The sequence below is a fragment of the Lepus europaeus genome, chromosome 7 (genome assembly GCF_033115175.1).
Source record: "Lepus europaeus isolate LE1 chromosome 7, mLepTim1.pri, whole genome shotgun sequence".
In the NCBI taxonomy this organism is placed as follows: domain Eukaryota; kingdom Metazoa; phylum Chordata; class Mammalia; order Lagomorpha; family Leporidae; genus Lepus; species Lepus europaeus.
The window spans coordinates 61,114,579-61,132,715 of record NC_084833.1 but is presented as its reverse complement, the minus strand read 5'-3'; the positions used below and the strand labels follow the sequence as shown (position 1 = coordinate 61,132,715).

General features: G+C 43.6%; 1 protein-coding gene and 1 pseudogene across 5 annotated transcripts in view; one reads left to right on the top strand and one right to left on the bottom strand.

Moving 5' to 3' along the window:
* Positions 1 to 18,137, top strand: part of STIM1 (stromal interaction molecule 1) — a 225,412-nt gene that overhangs the window by 191,723 nt on the left and 15,552 nt on the right. For all 5 annotated transcript variants that reach the window (XM_062196608.1, XM_062196606.1, XM_062196609.1 and 2 more), the window contains 2 exons: positions 3,256 to 3,433; positions 6,941 to 7,118. In XM_062196608.1, the coding sequence (XP_062052592.1) occupies positions 3,256 to 3,433; positions 6,941 to 7,118 (356 nt within the window). The remainder of the gene's footprint in view (positions 1 to 3,255; positions 3,434 to 6,940; positions 7,119 to 18,137) is intronic.
* Positions 11,981 to 13,165, bottom strand: LOC133764854 (SERPINE1 mRNA-binding protein 1-like; annotated as a pseudogene).

Here is an 18,137-nt window from a genome sequence, read left to right as displayed (position 1 = left end):
GCATTGTTCTCCCCTTTCCTGTTAAAACTTCCCTTCATTACTTCTTTTTTTCTCCTTTGCTAAGTACCTACTCTGGTTAGGTCTTATGCTAAGTTTGGGGCTACAGAGATAATAAGTCTTGTGTCCTGGCCCTGAGGAACTGGCAGGCTACCAGAAGGTGACTGTCATGGAAGTCGAAACATATACAAAGCAGTCCCTGAGATGGAAGAGATGTCCAGTGTTTATGGCTCCAGAGAATGGGTTGATCAGGGAATCATAACTCAGAAGAAAAGACATGGAAAGATCTGTGTGGACTTTGGTAGGCTGGGAAGGTAGTAGGAATTGAAGGATGAGAATAAGATTATCATGGGTAGAAGTTCATTGTTTGTAAGGCATAGACTAGATTCTAAATTTGCCTATTTTCTCCACTGAAGGGGCCTGCCAATTCTTAATCTCTGCTTCTCCAGCTCCTTCCTTTTCCTCAAACTCTGTGTCAACACCGTTAATTACCTCTCAGATATGTCCATCTCAGTATTTCTTTCTCTTTTTAATTTTTTAATTTTTTTTATTTTTGACAGGCAGAGTGGACAGTGAGAGAGAGAGACAGAGAGAGAAAGGTCTTCCTTTGCCGTTGGTTCACCCTCCAATGGCCGCCGCGGCCAGCGCACTGCGGCTGGCGCACCATGCTGATCCAAAGCCAGGAGCCAGTTGCTTATCCTGGTCTTCCATGGGGTGCAGGGCCCAAGCACTTGGGCCATCCTCCACTGCACTCCCTGGCCATAGCAGAGAGCTGGCCTGGAAGAGGGGCAACCGGGACAGAATCCGGCGCCCCGACCGGGACTAGAACCTGGTGTTCTGGCGCCGCTAGGCAGAGGATTAGCCTGTTGAGCCATGGCGCCGGCCCATCTCAGTATTTCTAAGGCATCTCAAATCACTTCTACATTGTATTTGATCACTTTCATAATTATGTGATGATGCATTTTACAGTGGAAGAAGCTGAGGTCCAGGTAGGGGAAATGAACTTCACAACAGATTGGAGCAGAGGCAAACAGGACTCACACTTCCCTAATGCTTAGTGCAGGATACTTCCTTTGATGGTACAAGTTTCTCTACTTGAGATCCTATGTTTAACCTTAAAGGCCTGGCCATTTGGCCTTTGGGTCTTGACTGCCCTGTTGGCAATGGCATAGTCAGTTCCCTGAATGTTTTTGAGAAAACTCAGGGTTTGTAATTCTTAGAGTCACACTCAAACTAGATCAAGGCAGTATAGACAGACTCCCTTCTGGTGAGATGTTTGCATTTAACAAAGCAGAATTAACACTTGCTGTATGAGTGTGAAAGTTGTAATGAGGAAGTGTGGTATAGTGGAAAGACAGTGCATTCAGGCAAATCTGGATTTGCATCCAACTCTGTCACTGTTTATGAACTCCAGCAAATCATTGTCCCTTATGGAGTCTCAGTTTCATTGTTTTTAAAATAGGAATTCTAATGTTCTCTCTTACAGTCATGAGGATTAAAAATGATTACAAATGCCTAATACATTTTATGTTTGCTCTATTTCACTTTCCTTCTTATGTGGATTATCATGCTTGAAGCAAATTAGTAAAGACTCAAGCACACAAAGATGTATCGAGTGTGTTCTGTGTGCTGCTGGTTGATGCTGTGCTGGGCACTGGCATGTAGGCAAATAATGAGCACCAGAAACCATAAAGAGTGAAGCAACCAGACTTAGACTCATGTTCTTCCTGCTAAGCTTGGTAGCTCATGGGCTGTGAAGCAGTATATCTGGGCTTCAGCTGTGTGCTTGGTATGGCAGGGTGATGGGGGAGTGGATGCCTGTGTATGCAAGTAGCGTAAAGATTGAAGAACTGCAGAGGGTACTGATAGGTGGGACATATCACCTTGAAGGGGCAACTGTTAGGCCTTATCCATGGTCCCAGTCATTCAGTATTTAGTATTATGACCTGGATGAAGATATGAAGTTGAATCCATCCAAAACTGATCTTGACAAGGTAGAATAAGGGACTAAGTGAAATAGCTGGGCCCAATCTGCATGCCCACTTGGAAATCTTGCAAGTGTTGGAAGTAATGCCATCCATATGACCTGCTGGTTGGCTCTCCAAGGTGCTATGACTATATAACTCTTTTTGTCAAACTGTGAGTCTTAGCTTCACACAATTTCTAGCAACATGTGTCTTTTCCTGGAGTGTGACACATTCCCTCAATCTAGTAGCTCGACATGGATCTTTTTGGTTCTCTCTCAACCACATGTCCTGACCAGGCAGTAGGATCTTGCTAGTCTTTTCCTTGTCCTTTGAGGAGGAGGGCTACCTGCTGTGCACAGAGAGTCATTAGCCCTGGTTGAACTCCCGCATTTGTTCTGTGTTCCCACATCTGTGGCTCCTTGGAGCCTACAGCACAACCCAGACAGAGGCAGCAGCAGGCCTCTGCTCTTATGATGTCCCTTTCAAGTCTCCTGTGCTGAGGCCCAGGGCCCAGATCTGGTAGACTAGGTGCAATGGCAGGCTCCAGGGGTGTTCCTCTCCTGTTTGACTAAGTTCTTGAGATGTGTCTTTTGCTTTTATCTTCTGGTGGTGTTCCTTCTTTGGCATTAAATTGTGTTTTGGAGGCTGGACATTGCTTTAAACACCAATTGGTACCTTGGCCTGTGAACTTCACTAAATTGCTGCCAGGCATTCTCTGGAGTTAGGTCTGCCCCCAAGTTCCTAATGTAATGCTTCATGTAAACCAGGCTATTGATGTTACTCCTGTTTTACCTGGTCTCTGTATTGAGTTACATCCTAGAAATGCCCTCCATAGACTGAGATTTCAAGACCTTTACCTGATCTGAGCTTGGACCTAGTAGTCTACAAGAGCAGCTCCTGCAATGTGCTCCGTCCTACAGCCAGACCTCAGGCTCCAGCGACACTGCTGCATCCCCTTTATGCCAGCCAGTCCCTTTTACCTGCTGTAGCACCTTAGCACTGCTTACCCTGCAGGATGGAAGCCATTGCACATGGGCTCATCCCAGCCCAGGGAAGGCTTGGGATGTATTGAAAAAGTGCTAGTTTTCTCCTCTTCACTGCCTCTTAGGGAAGCATGATTTAATAAGCTTCCTATAAGGCCTCTAATCCTTTTACAGAGCTTACTGTAATAGTATATGACAAGTGTGTGTCTAAGAAGAAAACGGAATTCCTCTTGAGCGGAAGAGTCTCTTCAGGCAGGAGTTCATGTGCAGTGGGCATTCTTGCTCACCATGCCCTCCCTCTCTGGCAGTGACTCGCCATAACCACCTCAAGGACTTCATGCTGGTGGTGTCTATCGTTATTGGTGTGGGCGGCTGCTGGTTTGCCTATATCCAGAACCGATACTCCAAAGAACACATGAAGAAGATGATGAAGGATTTGGAGGGATTACATCGAGCTGAACAGAGTCTGCACGACCTTCAGGAAAGGTAAGGCCCTGCCCTTTTCCTCAACCGTGCTGGTGCCAGCTCTTGGAAGCCTGGGTTGTAGGCCGCTTGGCCCCGTGACCATGCTGACGCAGCTACCCAGGCTGTGCCACCTTCCCCAAACCACTGGGGTCCTAGGTGCCTGCAATTCCTGTTGCCCTGGGCAGTTATTCTTCCTGAGATGAAGGTTGTAAATCTATCTTTCTTACCTCTGAGCCTCAGGGGAGAAATGTGTTGCTGTCAGAGGTTGTGAGTCTCTTTGGTCAGATGGCTTGTTAGGGGTCATTCTATCCTTTGTCCTGCCTCTGGACTGCCTCCCTTCCATACAAACAGGAACAATGATTGTCCTTTGCTGAAACCCCACAAACCTTCCATCCTGCTCATGGTTCTTTCTGGTGTGGCGTCTGAATCGTTTGTGTATTGACTTGTTGTATGACGGGCTAAGTCCTTTTCCCTCCCAGTACTTAATTCCTCATCAGTACTGTGAAGGGACTGAGCTGGGAAACCCTAAGCTCTCCTCGGAGGACTCTTCTAGCTCTGATGGTCTGGGATTCTGTGGAGATAAAATATGACATAAAACTGCGGCAGAGGATTTAGCTGTGGGAAAAGGGTGCTAGTCAGTCATTGAGTGAATCGATCTGTGTTCCTCCTGACATCGAGGAACCAGACCTGTGCAATCGTAAGGAATTCACTGCTCCTAGGGAACAAAACTCACCCATAGGAAGGAGCAGTATGCACACACTTAATACACACTCACTGTCAGCCTACAGGGTAAGAGCTCTAAGGACCAGAAGGGTCGAGAGGCAGGAGATGAGCAGGTGTGGGCTCTGAGCCAGGTAATGTTATATACTGAAATGCATCGGTGCTGTTGATCGCCACAACCCTTTCAGGTGGGTACTATTATTATCCCCGGTTTAGGGCTGAGGAAACGAAGGCTCAGGGAGGATAACCACGTGTCCGTCAGTAGTGAGCTAGGAATTTCAGCACTCCCAGGGTGCTGCCTTTACCGAGGCTGGGCCTTGCCAGATTTATTTCCATGCCCTGGGCTTCTAGGGGTGGGAGGGGTTTGATCTCTAAGCTGATTCCTAGCTACTCTGCTAGGCCCCTTGTTCCTGGGCCCATTGCCAACTAGGGGCTAACTGCTGCTGTCTGAGCAGTCGCCATTCTTCATTTGTCTGAAAAACATGTACTGTTTTCATTCCAAAGGCAAAAGAATCTAGGCAGGAGACATTCCAAGTTTGGGGATAAAACTAAGCTCCTGGCCTCCCTACTCCCCCAGGCCTCCAGAGCTAAGTGACCAACGAAGACTTAAAGACAGATTATCCCTTGCCAATCCCCGAGACAGGCTAGAACACCTGCACACACACCCTCCTGACTGTTCAGGGCCCACATGCCCCCTTGTCCCTTCTGCTGTACTGCCGGCCACCACTGAGTTTTATTTACAAGAGCTCTTGCTATTTTGTATGAATAAATATAATGCTACATGTACATTCCAGCTAGGATTTCATTGGGTTTCAACATAATTCTTTGAGGCAGGCAGTAATTTCGATTCCCATTTCACTGTGAAGAAACAGGCAAAACCCTTTCCTAGCTGCACAGCTGCTTAGAGTTAGGACTTAGAATCAGGCTGTGGAGTGAATTGATCGTTTCTCCTGGGCAGTGCTTGATTGTGCAGTTATTTGCTCATTTCCTCATCTAGCAGCGTTAATGGATCCCCATTTGTACTAGACTCTATTGGGACTGTGAAAGTGGGGATGGCTTGATTCTGCTTTACCAGCTCTCTCTAGGGAGAGGACAGGCATATCATAGTACTGGCTTCTCTGAAGACACTTCTTTCCAAGAGAATGCTATTTAAGTAAACGATTGGATCTGTGATGGTACAGTGTCATGCAGTTGGATCGTGGATGAGTACAATTGAGACTATTCAGCCAGAGATGGAGGCAAGAAAGGGGTTTCACTGGAGGGTCTGTGGTTTTTTTTAAGCTGTGTATGTAGCGCCACCTGGTGTTCCACTGGAGGATATTCAACTCCCTTTCTCTCCAGAGGCGAAGTACCAAAACAACGCAGTTTGTCAGCAGCAAGTTTCCCATTCCCTGCATGTCTCACCACATCTTTTGAGGGTTTAGCCACTGACAGCGCTAGAGTTGGATTGAGTTGACTAAAGGTTGAGTTCTGTTTCTTTCCATTTTGTTTCATTTCTTAATCAACTCAGCGGTCAAGGCTTTTCTCTGTGGGTCTTTCCTGTTCTGTGATCTCTCCTTTCTTTTCTGTGTCTCCTCTTAACCTTGAATGTCTCCCCTTCCTCGTCATCCTTTCTCCCCCCTTTCCTAGTTCCCTGGTAGCTTGTCTGTTGCTGCTGGGGTAGGAAGACCTGACAGTAGCTAAGTCCTTTATTTTTTCCAGAAGGATTCGTTAGCACTTCGCTCCTTCTTCTGGGTCTAGCCCAGGCCTCCCGTTCCCTGAGTCTTTCCAGACAGAGCTGATTATTCCTTTGGGCTTACCCAACACCGCATCTCTCTGTTATAGAATCCAGTGCTCTCTATGCAACTCTCTGTTTACTGGTCTTTGTTGGACTAGGTCTTGATCGCCTCAGTGTTGGGGACAGTTTTCTGTGGCATGGAGTAGGCACCTGACAGATGTGGTGCATGAATGACTGGCTTAGTGTAGACAGATTTGTAGGGGTAAGCAGGGAGGAAGGAGGCTTGTTCAGAAGGAAGGTTCTATCAGTGAATGGAGGGCATGGGTGGCTGGGTGCGAGGGTAGCTTGTCTTTATAACTAATGTCTTTGAGAATTTACTGTGGAAGATACTTAGGACGTGAACTCTGGGCTTGGGTAGGCAGGGGTTCTTTGTCCTGAATTTCACTTTTCTGTACTTCTGGGAGTAGGTACTTAGGAGCCTGAGAGATCTACCTCAGTAGTTCTTTCTCATCTGCTTTCAGTCTCCCTCCTACCACCACCTCAGTCATGTCTCAACCATTAAGTTGTCCAGGGATCTTTGGCTTATAGGATATGCTACCTTTATTGAACCTTCTAGGTACTCTGATGCAAGGTGAATAATTATGGGTGTTGAAATGACATGTATTTGAATTCTGTTATCGGTTCCTCTGTTAAGTTACTTTCCTTTTCTCACCCCTCATATCTGCATCTCTTCCAGGCTGATAGTTATGCTGCCTTATTATTCTCTGTCAAGAGGACAAAAGTGAAAAACCTTGTTACCTGGTACTTGCTATGATTTTAGTGTGTGAGATACTTTAGAGGAGGGATTCAGATGTCTGGCAACCTGGCCTCACAGCCTTGATTACTGGCAGCAAAATGGTGGCCAACATAAGAATTAGGGTAGTGTGTGTGGTTTCTCTTGGCCCTGAGCCGGCTCAGAGCCAGACAGTCAGCAGAGCAGCAGAATATATGCTGAGGCCGGGAGCTCTCAGTCTCTTCCTTGCTGCCATGAGTCATGGCGAGTTGGCCGGCTCCCCGCTGCCTGCCCCTCCAGCTCCCTGCATCCCCCCCAGGCTACACAAGGCCCAGGAAGAGCACCGGACAGTGGAGGTGGAGAAGGTCCATCTGGAGAAGAAGCTGCGTGATGAGATCAATCTGGCCAAGCAGGAAGCCCAGCGGCTGAAGGAGCTGCGGGAGGGGACAGAGAATGAGCGGAGCCGCCAAAAATACGCTGAGGAAGAACTGGAGCAGGTAGGGGAGACTGCAGCCTCCTGGACACCCTCGGGTGGGTGCACGGCAAGGGCCCAGGGTCTGGTTGTGAATTTTCGTGTGTGAGGATTTCAAAATATGGCTCAAAGAAGGTCTTGTAGAGTCGCTAGTTTCGTACCAGTAAGAGTAGTGGAAGAGCTGTAAAAAAAATGGTCACTGTGATGTTCAAAGAGCAGCAAATAACAGGTGATACAGTTATTTGTTCCTTTTTTTATTGAGGTGTTTACATAAGTGTATACAGCTGGCAAGCTTTTACATAAGCATGTAGCTGTGTAAACACCACCCAGATCAAGATACAGAGCCTTTGCAGCACCCCAGAAAGCTCACTTTTGCCCCCTAGTCAATATTTCATCCAAAAGGTAACTAATATAAACCAAATTGCCTTGGCCTGGTTTTGACTTCATATAAATGAGCTTAATAGTATATACTCTCCCATGTTTAGTTTCTTCTCTCAACATTATGTCTGTAAGAGTCATCCATGTTGTACATTAGTGATAGTTGGTTCATATCAGTTGCTGGGTAATAATCCATTGTATGAGTACACTATAACTGTTTTTACCCATTCTCTTATTGATGAATATTTTGGGTTATTTATACTTTTCTGATTTTGCCTTTATGACTAACACTTCCTTAAAACTTCTTGTGCATGTCTCTTGTCTGAGTATAAGCACTTGTTACTGTTGGGTGTATAATAACAGAGCATTTATATGTTTATCAGAAACTGCCGGTTTTCCAAAATGGTTCTATCTGTCTATACTGCTTCTAAGAATGTATGAGAGTTCTGGTTGACCTATAACCTTGGTTTTTTAGACTTTTAATTTACACTTTCTGGTAGGTATGTGTTGGTATTTCATTGTGGTTTTAATTTTTACTTACCTAATACTATTGAATATTATTTTTATAAACTTGGGCATTAGGTTTAGGAATATCTTACTTTAAAAATTGGGTGGTCTGTCACTTTTTTATTGATTTGTGGGAGTTCTTTATATATTCTGTATGTGAATCTTCTTGTTAATATATATCCATATATAAGAAACATTTTCAGAACCAGTGCTGTGGCAGAGCAGATAAAGCTGCCGCCTGTAGTGCCAGCATCCCATATGGGCTCCAGTTTGAGTCCTGGCTGCTCCACTTCTGATCCAGCTCTCTGCTGTGGTCTGGGAAAGCAGTGGAAGATGGCCCAAGTCCTTGGACACCTGTATCCATGTGGGAGACCTGGAAGAAGCTCCTGGCTCCTGGCTTCAGATCAGCCCAGCTCTGGCCATTGTAGCCATCTGAGGAGTGAACCAGTGGATGGATGACCCCCCCCCCCCCCGCCTTTCTGTAAATCTACTTTTTAAATAAATCATTTTTTTTCTAAAAAAGGAAACATTTTCTTTTAACATGTATCTTGCTTTTTAATATCATCTTGTTATAAACAGAAGTTTTTTTTTTTTAAAGATTTATTTATGTATTTGATAGAGTTACATAGAGAGAGGGCAAGACAGAGAGATTTTCCATCTGCTGGTTCACTCCCCAGATGCCTGCAACAGCCAGTGCTGGGCCAGGCTGATGCCAAGAGCTTTTTCTGGGTCTCCCACATGGGTGGTAGGGGCCCAAGTACTTGGGCCATCTTTTACTGCTTTTCCCAGGCCAGGAGCAGGGATCTGGACCAGAAGTGGAACAGCCAGGACATGTAGTACCCATATGGGATGCCAGTATTGCAGGTGGCAGCTTTACCTGCTATGTTACAACATTGGCCCCAGAAGTTCTTAATTTAAATGAAGTCCAACTAAATACAGTTTTAAAGGAATGGTTGGTGCTTTTTAGCTTCTTGTTTAAGAAATCTTTCCCTAATCTCAAGGTATTTTCTTAATTTTCTTTTAGATCCTTTCTTGTTCGACTTTTCAAATTTAGAGATATGGTTTACTTCAAGTTAATTTTTGTGTATTATATGTGGTAAGGAGCCAAGGATCTTGTTTTCCCAAGTAGATATTGATAAAGTGATCATTCAAGGTTTTCTACCATTGCACTGCATTGTCTTGTAATAGATAAATCCTGATATCTAGTGGCATTAAGTTCTCTAGTTTCTTTCTTTCTTTCTTTTTTTTTTTTTTAAGATTTGTTTATTTATTTGAAAGTTACAGAGAGAGAGGAGAAGCAGAGACAGAGAGAGACAGACAGAGCGGTCTTCCATCTGATGGTTCACTCCCCAACTGGCGGCAATGGCCGGAGCTGCACTATCCGAAGCCAGGAGCCAGGATCCAGGAGCTTCTTCTGGGTCTCCCACACGGGTGCAGGGGTCCAAAGTCTTGGGCCATCTTCCACTGCTTTCCCAGGCTACAGCAGAGAGCTAGATCAGAAATAGAGCAGCCAGGTCTTGAACCAGCACCCATATGGGATACCGGCTCTTCAGGCCAGGGTGTTAACCCGCTAGTTTCTTCTGAAAGATGGGCTTGGCTGTTGTAAGGTCTTTGCATTTCAATATTAATTTGTCATTCTGATATCCCTTATCTTCAAAAAAAAAAAAAAAAAAAAAAGACCTGCTGGGTTATTTATTGTGTTTGTGCTGAATCTACAGACTAATAGCATATTTTACCCTGTCACCTACTTAGCTGTTTTAAAATTTTTCTTAGCAATATTTTGTAGTTGTCAGTATAGTTCTTTTTTAAAAAAGGAAAACTTTAATTTGGTTTTATTTGTCTAGCTTTTTGAGGAAGACAATTAAGTTCTTAATGTTAAACCTTTAATTTTCATAATATGTGCATTTAGAGCTATAAATTTTTTTTTTTTGCTTTTAAGTGAGCATAAAAATAAATATTTCTGGGGGGTGAACCAACAGAAGGAAGACCTTTCTCTCTGTCTCTCTCTCTCACTAACTCTGCCTGTCAAAATAAATAAATAAATAAATATTTTATTTTTATCTACCAATGAAAGAAAGTTAGGTTCACAGTTTTAGCTCTTGACAAGTGAACTAGGAGGCAAACTTGTATCCATCAGATACAACTAATGGACCAACTTTTCAAGCTTAGGCTGTCTTGAAAGTGATAACATACCAGATATCGCTGTGTATTCTCTAGTGACAACTTTGGCTAACAGAGGAGGTTTTACTAGCAGGCGTTTCTAAAGTCATGTTGTTGCAATCAAAGTTTCTTAACATGTTATGTGTTTGGAAATGACTTAGATACTTCAAAGTCTAAACACTGACTTAGGAGTGCATCTGTTGCAGTCTCAAGAGGGATCACTATTTGTCTCTGGGTATCAGGTGTATTTATAAATATAAAAGTATATTAGATATCAGTACCAGTGCAGAATGTGCCCAACATCATAAGATCCAAAAAACCAGCACAAATTTATCCATCATTAAAAAGCAATTTACTTCCTACCTAAGATGTGAGACTAGACTAAAACCTGAATAAATAGGTCTTGTACTATACAGTTTTTTTTAGAAGAATATATGAGAACCAATCAGCTGAATGGTAGACATGTTTAAATCTCCAACAATTTAAAAATTGAATATTATCATTCAGAATTAGAAAACCATTGAAAATTGAGTGCCAAAATTTAATACCTAAATGTGGCAGAAAATTTAAAAGTCCTAGAAAACCTGCTTATTCATCATTCTTTCCACATTTTAATAAGTGATACTTCCATTGTAGGAATCCATTACTTACCTAATTTCCAAATGGAGGGAAAGTTAATTATCATTTTTTGTGGAACATTCATCTATCAACTGAAGACCAATTAATAGCAACATAGGAAATTCAGAAGCAATAAGATTTTTTGGTTTATCCAAAAAAGCTGTCTACTTTCCAAATTCTAAAAATTAAAATACTCCCCATCTCACTGTAGTGGCCAGTGCCCTTTGGTTTCTTCAGAACAGGGAAAGGTTTAAGGGTTGATGATTATGGATGTACCATTTTGATCTGGTGAACTTTTACACACAGAAATCATACCAAGCGGCCAGATACTTATTTTACAAAACAGTTTAAATATTATGTATTAGCCAAGTAAAATTATTCCACCCACCCTGGTGAGAGGAGGAAAGAGCCCACTCCCATAGAACTACTTCACTTGACAGGCTGTTTCTGGCAGTAATAAGTATCTTAAACAACTATCATAAATAAACTGTCTAGTTTGGTTCTTGAAATGGGAAAGTCACACATTTTAGAAATATATATAGCTTCAATTGTGAATTGAGTATAATTTGAACCTAATAAACCGATGTGCTCTGAATTTGTTCAAGTACTGGTGTTTCTATATATAAAGATATAGCATATATAACAGCTACCATGAGAAGTAAAAAAAGATTTTTCTCAAAAAAATGAGAATATTAAAACTAAGTTAAAATACATACAGTAGTTAGTATTTCACACAGCATAAAATTCGACAAATCAAAGTTTACATGTCCCAGTTGGCCATGTGTAAAAAATGCAAAGCAGGTATTAAAACCAATATTATGTTCAATATTTAAAACCAGTTTGTAATTGGGGGAAACATCTAAACCCTTAATTAAAAAACACAAGTGAAGTGAAAGCTTTAAACTGGCACACACTGTTCACACCTATATTTCAAGGTTGGAAATGCATATTTGCAAGCAGCAATACTAAAGTGTTTATGGAGAATGCATAATCTCTGAAAATTATGAAAACATCCCTGCTACCAATACATTTCTAAATACAAAACTGACTACCATATTTGTTACTTCTGTGCAGCAAGAGAAGTTCATTTTCAAAACAGAGAAAATTCAGTCTTAAGGTGTGAATGGTGTGAAATTAAAGTTCTTAGTCATTCGGGATCCTTAAGTATACAAAAGCTCTGAATAGGAAGGCCCACAAAGGAACCAGGGTTATCATGACATCCTGTTAAGCCAGAGCTGGAAATGCTTCGGGGTCATCCAGACCAGGAGCTGAAGAAGCACTTGGCTTGTCAGTCCTGCCGCCATGGTTGGGATGTCCACCATGCCCATGCCCACCTCGCCCTCCCCTGCCCCCACATCCTGGGCTGCCTAGGTCTCCAAAATTGATCTCCAGCGGAGACGTTGTGTCATTTGCTGGCTTCCAGAAGTGATGGACCATACCAGAGTCTTCAGCATGAGCCTCCTCACTCTTTGATTTATGAAGAACCAATCTTTTCTTCTACGACCCGTCAGCGCCTTCATTTTGTTTTCAGGTATTAAATTCTACTTTTGCCCGGTCTTTATTCTGAATTGCCTTCCACTCATCCAAAGTCATCTCTTCTGGACCCTCTCCCTCTGTCTCTTCCATTTTGTTTTCCTTATTTTCAGTGTCTGCAACAGGATGTTCTTCACCTTCAGGTCCTTCCTCAGTCACGTTTGATTGATCCAAGGCAGTTAATTCACCCTTGACAGTTCTCCAGTTGTGAGGTCCGCTTACTTCCAAGTTTGTCCTCGTGCTTCAGACCAGATCTGTCACTTCCATTATGCCTATCAAATTCACGTTTGCTACAAGAATCAAATCCATTCCGTGTCCACGACCTCCCCAACCTCTTCCAAGACCACCACGGCCTCGGATAGGTCGGTCAGTTACAGGCCTATGAACTGAGAACTCACCTCCTGCACCCTTTTCTTCTAGTGGCTTTTCAAAGCTTTCACGAGGTGGTCGCCTTTCTGGCCTTGTGCCAATTATTTTCCCTTCACCTTTAAGTTGGTGACCAAGTCTTCCCCCAATACGTCTTATTCCTTCTTTCTTGAGTGCCATGGGTGGCTGTGTCTCTTTCTTGTCAGCCATGCCAACGCTGGGAGGCAATGGGTCTTTCTGGGTCTTTACACAGCTGTTTGCCTACCACGTTGGTGTTCTTCTGGGCCGTGGCCTGAGCTGCACTCTTGGCCCCGGGGTCCCCAACACTGTCCCCACTGGCTTCTTTTTTCCTGTTCTCTGCTGCCTTCAGCACCTCCAAGAGGTCTGATTGGTTGTCAGATAACTGGTTGTGACCATGCAGCCGAACCCTTCCCGTTGGTGCCCAGGCTGGTGGCGGCTCGGCGGCGCATTCCTCCACGGATTGCAGCCAACCAAGAGCACCTGCTGCATCTCCTCCCTCAAGATGGAGCTATAAATTTCTACCTCAGCATTGGTTTAGCTTCATCTAATAAGTTTTTGATATTTTATATTTACATCATTATCATTCAGTTCAAATTTCTAATTTCTGCTCTGATTTCATTTTTGGTCCATGATTAGAAATGCATTGCTTGATTTCAAACACTTGAAGACTTCTGCTTATATTTCTCTTATTGTCTCAAATTAATTTTAGCATGGTCAGATAACATATGCTGAATTGTTTCAGGCTTTTGATATTTGTTGAGCTTTGATACATATGGAAAGACAAAATAATGCAGGTAGGAGACAAAAATTATTAGATTGGATAAAAAAACAGTTATTTTTTTATATAAGACACAATTTAAATGTAAGTATAGACACAAACAGGTTAAAAGTGAAAGGAGAGAAAAGATATGATATAAATGCTAAGAAAAATAACACAGTGGTAGCTATGTTAATATCAGACAAAGTAGCCCTTATGTCAGGAAGTATTGCTAAAGACCATCATTGTGGCTTAGCAAGTTAAGCTGCCACCTGTGACATGGGCATCCCATATGGGCTGCAGTTCAAGACTAAGCTATTCCTCTTCTTCTTCTTCCTTCTTCCTTCTTCCTTTTTTTTTTAATTTACTTGAAAAAGTTACACAGAGAGAGGAGAGGCAGAGAAAGAAAGAGGTGTTCCATTCGATGGTTCACTCCAACTGGTGGCAACAGCTGGAGCTGCACCAATCCGAAGCCAGGAGCCAGGAGCTTCTTCTGGGTCTCCCACGTGGGTGCAGGGGTCCAAACACTTGGGCCATCTTCTACTGCAGAGAGCTGGATTGGAAGTGGAGCAGCTGGGTCTTGAACTGGCGCCCATATGGGATGCTGGCGCTTCAGGCCAGGGCATTAACCCACTGCGCCACAGTGCTGGCCCCTAGCTATTCCACTTCTGATCCCGCTCCCTGCTAACATGCTTGGGAAAGCAGCGAGAAGATGGCCCAAGTACTTGGGTACCTGCTACCCACGTGGGAAGAAGCTCTAGGCTCCTGGGTTTGGCCTGGCATAGCCCTCAGCACTGACAACATTTGGGGAATGAACCAGAAGATGGAAGATCTCTGTATCTGTCTTTCTGTCTCTAACTCTGCCTTTCCAAAAAATTAGTAGAGATATAATAATAAATGGGTGAAGTCAGTGGTAATATATAACAACCCTTAATTTGGATACATCTAATAATAGAGTTTAAAAATATGACCTAAAGTTTACTTTGATATTAACATAGCTGCCCCTGCTTTATTTTGCTTAGCATTTATATCATATCTTTTGTCATCTTTTTGACTTTAACCTTTAAAAAAACTTGATTGTTGGCTGGTGCCGCGGCTCACTAGGCTAATCCTCCGCCTGCAACACCGGCACCCCGGTTTCTGGTCCCGGTCGGGGCGCTGGATTCTGTCCCGGTTGCCCCTCTTCCAGTCCAGCTCTCTGCTGTGGCCAGGGAGTGCAGTGGAGGATGGCCCAAGTCCTTGGCCCTGCACCCCATGGGAGACCTGGAGAAGCACCTGGCTCCTGCCATCGGATCAGCGCGGTGCGCCAGCCGCAGCGGCCATTAGAGGGTGCCTAACTCTGCCTGTTAAAAAGATAAATAAAAATAAAAAATAAAATAAAAATAAAAAACATGTTAAAAAGATAAATAAAAATAAAAAATAAAATAAAAATAAAAAACATGATTGTAGCAGGTATTTGGCCTAGTGGACAAGATAGCTGTTAAGAGGCCTGTGTCCCAGGTGGGAGTGTCTGGGTTCAGTTCCCAGCTCCATATTCCTGCTGGTGCAGACTCTGGGAGGTAGCAGTGATGGCCCAGTCCCAGACATTGTAGGCACTTAGGGTGTGAACTAGTGGACTGGGCTCTGTCTCTCTGTTTCACTGCCTCTCAAACAAATAAATAAATGACTAATAAATTTGACCTCATTGACACATATAGAATATTTAACCTAACAAGCACATAATATACATCCTTTTTAGAATTTATGTAACTCTTAAAATATTGCTTCTGGCCGGCGCCGTGGCTCAACAGGCTAATCCTCCGCCTTGCGGCGCCGGCACACCGGGTTCTAGTCCCAGTCGGGGCTCCGGATTCTGTCCCGGTTGCCCCTCTTCCAGGCCAGCTCTCTGCTGTGGCCAGGGAGTGCAGTGGAGGATGGCCCAAGTGCTTGGGCCCTGCAACCCATGGGAGACCAGGAGAAGCACCTGGCTCCTGCCATCGGATCAGCGCGGTGCGCCGGCCGCAGCGGCCATTAGAGGGTGAACCAACGGCAAAAGGAAGACCTTTCTCTCTGTCTCTCTCTCTCACTGTCCACTCTGCCTGCCAAAAATAAAAAAAATTAAATTAAAAAAAATCAATAGCTTTAAAAAAAAATATTGCTTCTGATCCACCTTTTTCTCTCCTTCTGAGAGTCCAATATTTATGTTAGGTCTTTTTTTTCTTTTAGATTTATTTATTTATTTTGAAAGTCAGAATCAGAGAGAGGGAGAGACAGAGATCTTCCATCTGCTGGTTCACTCCCCAGATGGCTGCAACAATTGGGACTGGGCCAGGCCAAAGCCAGGAACCATGTGCTTCATGCAGGTCTCCCATGTGGGTGGCAGGGGCCATCTTCCATTGCTTTTCCTAGTCCATTAGCAGAGAACTGGATCAGAAGTGGATCAGCCAGAACACAAACAGGTGCCAATATGGAATGCCGACTTTGCAAGCTGCGGCTTTATCCACTAATCACAATGCTGCCCCAATGTTAGATCATTCAAACTGTATTCCACATGTCTCTTATGTCAGTACTATTTTTTTCCCCCTCTATGCCTTTAGTTACTTTCTTTTGATCTATCTGAGTTCTTGAATCCTGCATTCTATTGTAGATATTCTGCCATTTAACAGTTCCTGTCCTCAGATCATGTATTTCTCAGCTCTAGAAAACCATTATACTTTTTATAGATTCTAGTTCCTTGTCCAAAATTCCCATCTTTCCATCAGTTGTGTCCATCTTTTCCTATGTTTTCTTTAACAATTAATCATAGTGATTTTTAAAGACCTTCTCAGGTGGCTCTTATATCTGGATCATTTATGAGACTGCTTATTTTTTTCTTGATTATTGATTATATTTTTCTGCCTCTTCACAATAAAATGTTGGGCAGTATAAAAAATAATAAAGGCTCTAAATGATTCTATCTTCATTCTGATAAAGAGCTTACCCTTTCTTCTATGAGATGTGCAGGGTGAGGAGCTAATTACCTCATGCCAGGGATGACTGAGCTGCAGTAGTTCTGGGTTATATTTGTACTAAGACTTGGTCTAACTCTCATTTGTCTCACTTTTTATTGGGCATTGGTGTGTTTCTTTCTCCTCAGCCCTGAAAGACCACGAGAGAGTCAGCTGTGATATGTACTGGGGTGTTGGCTCTGTGCTACACAGGAGCCCCTGTGCATGGGGCAGTTCTTAGCCCCATAGCTAGAATAATCCAATGCCTTCATGGAAGAAAGAGGCTACCAACAATCAACTCACCTTAGAAAGGCTTTTACCTCTCTAGATTTTTAGTTCACTTACTCCAGTTGTTCTCAAACTGTTTGGTCTTGGTCAGGACCCTTTTAAAAATTATTTATGGGGTGAGTGTTGTGGCATAGCAGATTAAGCTGCCAATGCTCGGGATACCTGCATCCCAGATTAGAGTGCCTGGTGTGAGTCCCAGCTGCTCCTTTTCCAATCCACCTCTCTGCTATGGCCTGGGAAAGCAGCAGAAGATGGTCCAAGTGCTTGGGCCCCCACACCCACATGGGAGACCTGGAAGAAGCTCCTGGCTTTGGATCGGCTCAGCACCGACCGTTGCAGCCATCGGGGAGTGAACCAGCAGATGGTTCACTCTGTCTCTCCACCTCTATGTCTGTAACTCTACTTCTCAAATAAATAATAATAATAATAATCTCAAAAAATTATTTAGGGGAGCTAGCGTTTTGGTGCAGGTGGTTAAGCTGTGGCCTAAGATGCTGACATTCCATATCAGAGCACTATTTCCAGTCCTGGCTGCTCCACTTCAGACCAGGCTCCCTGCTAATGTGCTTGGGAAAGTGCTTGGGCTCCTGACTCTCTCATGTGATACACAGATGGGGTTTGGAGCTCCAGGCTTCACCCTGATCAAACCTTGGTCGTTGTGGCCATTTGGGAAGTGAACCAGCTGATGGAGGATCTCTCTCTCTACTCTTCAGTCTGCCTTTCAAATAATTACATCTTTAAAAAGTTGTTTAGGACCTCAAAGATTGCCTTCTTGGGCACATCAACAGGAAGCTGGATCAGAGGTGGAACAGCCAGAACTTGAAATGGCAGTCCAATATGGGATACCAGAGTTGTAGGTACTGGCTTATTAACCCACTGCACCGCAATGCAGGCACCTCAAACAACATTTTTATGTGAATAATGTTGATAATTACCCTATTAAAATTAAAACAAAAATTTAAATATTTATTCATTTATAAGTACTTTATAAAATACCTTAAACATTAATACAAAAATGAAAAATGACTAAATTTTCCAAAATAAAAGCAATTAAATGACATGAATGACTTTTTAAATTTTACAAATCTTGGCCGGTGCCGTGGCTTAACAGGTGAATCTTCCTCCTTGCAGCGCCGGCACACCGGGTTCTAGTCCCGGTTGGGGTGCCAGATTCTATCCAGGTTGCCCCTCTTCCAGGCCAGCTCTCTGCTATGGCCCGGGAGTGCAGTGGAGGATGGCCCAAGTCCTTGGGCCCTGCACCCGCATGGGAGACCAGGAGAAGCACCTGGCTCCTGGCTTCGGATCAGCACAATGAGCCGGCTGCAGCGGCCATTGGAGGGTGAACCAATGGCAAGAAGGAAGACCTTTCTCTCTGTCTCTCTCTCTCTCACTATCCACTCTGCCTGTAAAAAAAAAAAAAAAAAAAAAAAAAAAAAAAACCCACAAAATT